We start from the raw sequence: 6000 nt of genomic DNA on the forward strand, positions 1-6000 counted from the left end.
AATTATTATTACACTGGTATCTCACCCCCAAAGGGTTCAGAGAAGGAGATAAGGCTGTGATCTATTTTATCCTCTCAACAACCCTGTGAAGCAGGTTAGACTGAGAGATAGTAACTACAAGAACATAATAAGCCTAACCTACTATCATCCAGTGAGCTTCATAGCTGACGAGGGCCATGAATCTAAATCCTGTCCAAGTCAAACTTCTATTTCACTGCACCACACTGACAACACTAATTACTACTGTAATCTAATCGTATTACTGATGTAATGTGTGAAGTGGCTCTCAGGATCCCCCAGTTTAACATGTGGCAGTTTCTCAAATGCATCCCACTCTTATGAGAAATATGGTAGCCCACATGGCAGGCTGGAAATCATGAGATTAAAATAAGTGATGCAATCCAATATAAGGGCAGAAATGTACATCTCCATGTAACTGTGTGGCGACACAGGAAGCTCTCAGTCAGAAATAACCCTATCATGATGCATTAAAACCTGCCATTACATTCAGAAATGAACTGTTCCACAACATAAAGTGTCAATTTAAAGGCAATCAATGCAGCATGGGGCAACTAAGCACAGAAAGTACTCGTGAGCCTGCAGAAAAAGACCTCGAGACTGCACTTGCCTCAGTGCTATTTGGATAAAATCTGACTTGCAATCAACTCATACATTTTCTCTAGCGGAGACCACAGCCATGTGGTATGTTCCATGAGATGTGGCTTAAACCTCTATACTTGTTTTACATGGAAACAAAACAAAGTCTCATGACAAACCATCCTAAAGCAAAGGGACACTGCATGCCTAACAATACCAATATATCAAAAAGCTTGAATATCAAAAATCACCTCTCACATTTCACCAATGCCACACTAATTTTCAATATTTCTGATGGGGTTACCGACCAGCAACGCTACCCTTCCAACTTCCCGATTTCCTCTCCCGTCCCCAAATCCTGTGCAGATCGTCCCCCCGAGATTCCGCATAGCCCGGTTCACAACATGCCCCCTGGGGAAGCAGAAATCCAGAGGAAGAGTGCGAAAAGCTTGGCCCCTGGTGGGAATGCACTCAATTCCCTACTCTCAGCACACGATTGCAGAGGCAGCTCCGCAGATCCCTCTGCCACAGCACGCAGCTATTACACCTAACGGCGACCCACCTGTACGCAGCAGCAGCAGCAGCAGCAGCCTCCGCCTGCCCCTCTCACGGACCAGCGTCCCGTCAAGCAAGCAGCTTTCTCTCTCCGCGCTTCCCCTGCAGCCGCTCCCTCGGCCATTCCCCCCTTCCTCCTGCTCCTCCAACGCACACGCCGCCCGTGCCGCAGCGGCGACGGCGGGGAGAAGCGGGCGCTGCACAAGTTTTGCCGAATGAAGTGCACGAGCGGGGCTGGGTGGGGGGAGGGCGGCCTCTCGGCCCAGGATGAAAAGAAGACGCCCCTGAAGGTCTACCTGTCCGCTCCGGAGCATCTGCCGGCGCAGGAAGGGACCTTTCACCCACAAAGGGCTCCTCGCCGGTCCCGTAAAAACCACGCCTAGCACTCGCTCCCTCGCGCCGCGTGCTCCGAGTCCCTTCCGCGCTCGGCCCCGGGAGACTCTTCCCGGTACCCGCTTGTGCAGAGGAGGGCCGGCGTCTCGACCCCGCTCCTCCTCCCTCGCTCCGTTTAACGTTCCCTCCGCCGGCTACCTGGGCCGGCGGCATCCTGCCTCTGAGCCCGCAAGCGGGCGGCGAGGGGGAATCTCCGGCTCCTCCTCGCCCTCTGCTCCCAAACTCACTTACCAGGGGTCGAACTCGTGGATGATGCTCTCGAAGCGGATGACGGCGAAGAGCCTGGAGCTGAAGCCGGCCAGCCAGGCCAGGAAGAGGATGGTGAAGGAGAGCAGCGACTGCCAGCCCGCCGGCTGCGACAGGCCCCCCGACAGGCCGCCGCCCCCGCCCGCCGGGGGCCCGGCGCCGGTCGTCGACGGAGACGACGACGAGGAGGAGGAGCCCCTGCTGTTGGCCAGCGCTTGGGAAGCGGCCGCGGAGTTGGACGACGACGACGACGAGGCGGCACCGGTCTTGTGCTTGTGGTCGGGGGCCGAGTGCTCCGCCATGTTGCTCCCCGGGGCTCCTCGCTTGCCTCTCCGCCTCACGCGCGGCGAAGGAGGAGGAGGAAGGGCAGAGTCCGCCCCGTTTCCCTCAGCGCGCTCTCCGACGGAGGGTGGGAGGGGGAGCCGAGGCAGCGGCGCCTTACCGCGCCCGTTTCACTGGCACTGGCGGCGGCGTCGGCGTCGGTTCTTCCTGCCTCCTTCTGAATCTCCTCAGCGACCCGGGAACTGCCGCCCGATGCCGCCGCCAACATCCCAGTGCGGCGCGAGGCGGGCGGAGAGCGGGAGCGAGACCGGAGCAGCTCGCGCGCGATGTGAAGGGAAGGGAGGGGCGGGGTGCGGGGAGGGAGGAGGCGTGGCCGAGAGCGCGAGGTGGGCGGAGCAAAAGCCGCGGGTGAGGAGAGCGGGGAAGAGAGAGAGAGAGAAAAAAAAAAGCTTCCGTATGAGGCAATGCTGGCTCGGGACGGTGTTATAAAGCCGTTGACGGGAGAGTGACGTGCCACGAGGCGCGCGCGCGCACGGAGGGGGAAGGAAAGCTTCGGCTGCGGAAATTAAGGGACTGGAGGTGGTTAATTGAGGCCGAAGCATCCGATGACATTCGCACCAGGATGGGCGGAGCCAACAGCGAGGCCCGCCCCACTTGTCGCCCCTACCGCTCACCCCTCCTCTTCCTCCTTCTCCTCCGTCCGTCCTTCCATGAGGGAACTCCCTACTAACCTGTCAGAGAGCGACAGGTACTTCAAAAGGGCAGGCCGGCGGCCAATCGGAGCCCAGAGCCGCAGGGCGCGGAATGGAGAGAGGCGGAGGACCTAACCGCCTTCACCAATGGCGAAAGGCCTGTGCTAAGTGGAAGGGTGCGATTGGCCAAGGGTCGCAACCATTCGCAGGCTAAGAGGAGGTCGGGTTTGGTTGCGCGTCACGTGAGGTGCGCAGGAGCGTCGGCCTCTCAGGCGAGCGCCTCTTTCGCAGTAGGGTCTGCAGCAGGGGGCAACGTCTGGCTTGCGAAGCTTTGCGGGGAGCGTTGCATCCTGGGGATTGTAGTTTGCAGCTGCTGTGGCTTGCCAGGCTCTTCTTGCGTAAAGCTGTGGAAACACTCTGGATGCTTTCCTGTAAGTAGTGATGAACTGGACAAAGGCAAATTAAACTGAGCCTCTTTCCAGATGGAGCTGGCCATGCGGATTAGTTCCTGCATTTGCTGCTGATCATGTGGCCACACTCTTCAGAGGACCGGCTTTGCAGCCACTGCTTAACTCCCGAGGGGCAAAAGTGGCAATGAATGTCCCTTTCCCTTTCTACATGCTTTAGTGCTCCCTTTGCCACCCTGATGTATGCCGTGAAACCTCTCGTGCGTATTGCTCAGACAAGCCCCTGTGCTGCTTTATTAGTCCTTCAGAGCAGCTCACGTACCCTCCAACATTTCTACAACGAAAATAGGCACATCCTATTTTCATAATATAACCCAGCTCATCTGACCGGGTTGCTTCCAAAATATATGCCTTCAGATGTTTTCTAAACTCCTATAGTTACCTATATCCTTGGTTTGGGGGGGGTGTCACATAATTCCATACCCTCCGATGAAAATAGAGACTTCCTAAGAAAAAGTGGGACAATCAGAAACCGGGACGGCTTCTGTGAATCCCGGACTTTCCCTGGAAAATAGGGACACGAGGGTCTGAGCTTACAGTTTTGAAATGGTTGTGAAGAAATAAAAAATTGAAATCGAAAAAGCCAACAGCATTAGGAAAATGCCTGTGTTGGGGGGAATACCCTCCTCCCACTTACACCTCAACAGAGCCTAGGCAAATCAAAGGTCTTCACCTGGTTTCCAAAAGGTAGCGTTATCAACACCAGGCAACCATCCCTGGGAAATATTTCCATAAGCAGAACAAGGCATCACAAGTGGCTCTCTGGTCACTACAATTGAAATGCTTGCTAGTCTGGAAATTGCTATAGCCCTGAAACATTTTGCTGTTGTTTTATTTATGTATCTTAATCCATAGGTATAGCTTAATCCATAGAACAGGTGGAGAGCTCTATATCAGGGGCCAAAAGCAGCATTCCAGACCTCTCTATCCCGCCCTTGGGAGTCTCTTAGGCTTTGTCACCTTTGCAAACCTCACCCATTAGCAGCCCTGCTCCTTGGTTTGCCTGGGCTGAAAAGTGTCCTGGAAGAATGGTGATGCCTCTTGCTTCCTCGCATTGAGTATACAGATATGCGTATGTTGTGACTTGTGTGTGGCCGCTCGCTGTAGAAAGGTAGAAGTCACATCCATTGCTCCACCTGCTTTTGCCTCTGGCACTAACCGCTGCTGGTATGTGGCCCTGAGAAAGGTTGCGCACCAGGGAATGTAGCCTTCAGACTAGGAAAGGTTCCTCGCCCTTGAACCAGAAATTTCTGAAATATCTCCTTTGTGTCTAATGGAGATAAGCGAGATGACCTCGTAGGGGCATTCTGGAAGGCAATTCCAGGCATAAGGGGCAACGGGAGAGAAGGGCAGTCTCATTTGAGGGAATAAAAGTGCAGCAGAAGGCTGAGGGTGGTTGAGTTGGATGAAGGTATAAGAACGAAGAGATGTGGAGGTAAAGGTGTGAAGGTTGTGAAGGACCCAGGAGCAGACAGCAAGCTAGTGTGTGAATTTATGGAGAGGTGTCATGTGATCAGGGTGATGGAAAAGGTGAATAATGTCAAAAGCAGCATGCTGGATAGAAGTGAGATGATGGAAGGCCAGAGAGGAGATGAGGCAAAAAGTTGACCAGGGAGCAACTCCCTAAGAGGAAAAGTTCCTGTGGCTTTGGGGTTTGGATAAAGGTTGAGGAAGAGGCAACAGAGTGTAGAAATATATATATGGTGTGGAGAACGTGGATAGAGAAAGGCTTTCCTGCCATTCTTGTAACCCTAGAACTTGTGGACATCCAATGAAGCTGAAATGTTGGAGGATTCAGAACAATCAAAATAAAGTACTTCATGCAGCGCAGAGTCAATCCATGGAATCTGTTCCCACTGGATGGCCACCAACTTGGATAATTTTGGATTGGACAAATTCATGGAGAAGGAGACTGCTAGCCACGATGGCTATGTTCTACCTCCACTGTTGGAGAGCATATGCCTCTCAATGCCAGTTGCCATGAACTGCAGGAGCGGAGAGTGCTGTTGTGCTCAAGGCCCGTTTGCAAGCTTCCCAAGACCCCTGGTTGACCCTTGTGAGAAGAGGATTCTGGAGTAGATGCTCCATTGGCCTGATCCAGAAACATCTTACGTTCAAGGCATGGACCAGAGAGTTGCTTCTGAGGGGGACACAGAAGAAGCGGCATATTGCAATTTTATAAAGAAAGAACCAAAGTTCAACGAGGGATGGTGATGTTATGCACCCTTAAGTGCTGAGAAACTGGCTGTGACAGCACTTGTATGTAAGTGCTGCCTGAGCCTTTCATCTTACCTCTTCACATGAATATATTGTTCTTCTCTTGTTACAGGTTTAGAGAAAACCTGTGCTGCAATAGCTTTCTTGCAGACCTATTGCCCCCCTGTGCTATCTCTTGGAAGCATATGCAGCATTTTTCAAGGTCCATCCTGTATTTTCACACATTCTTTTTTAAACCAGCCTGGGATATATTTTTTTATAGCAGTTACCAGGGTCTCTTCTCTTCCTTCCTTGCAAGAGATGTGGAAAGCTTAGATGCAGCAATGTCTGGGTCTGTTTCCACCTGCCTCTCCCCCTCCCCCCTGCCCCAAATAAAAAAAGACTTAAGACTTCTGTAGGCCGTATCTGACAGCCAATTTGCATCTATACGTTTCATCACCCGGGATGTCATCATTCAGTGACTCACACTTGAATGTAAGCAGTTTTTGCTAACCAATCAGAATGTTACAGATCGGCCTATATATTTTTTCCACGTTGTGTTTGCCAGAATT

The 6000-nt window shown here is 52.7% G+C and overlaps 1 protein-coding gene across 1 annotated transcript in view; it reads right to left on the reverse strand.

The window, feature by feature from the left end:
• Positions 1 to 2264, reverse strand: part of STT3B (STT3 oligosaccharyltransferase complex catalytic subunit B) — a 49489-nt gene extending 47225 nt beyond the window's left edge. Inside the window, exon 1 of the mRNA XM_033165941.1 lies at positions 1777 to 2264. Coding sequence (XP_033021832.1) covers positions 1777 to 2093 — 317 coding nt within the window. The 5' untranslated portion in view covers positions 2094 to 2264. The remainder of the gene's footprint in view (positions 1 to 1776) is intronic.
• Positions 2265 to 6000: the final 3736 nt, after the last annotated feature.

Source organism: Lacerta agilis, chromosome 12, assembly GCF_009819535.1.
Source record: "Lacerta agilis isolate rLacAgi1 chromosome 12, rLacAgi1.pri, whole genome shotgun sequence".
NCBI classification, from domain to species: Eukaryota; Metazoa; Chordata; class Lepidosauria; order Squamata; family Lacertidae; genus Lacerta; species Lacerta agilis.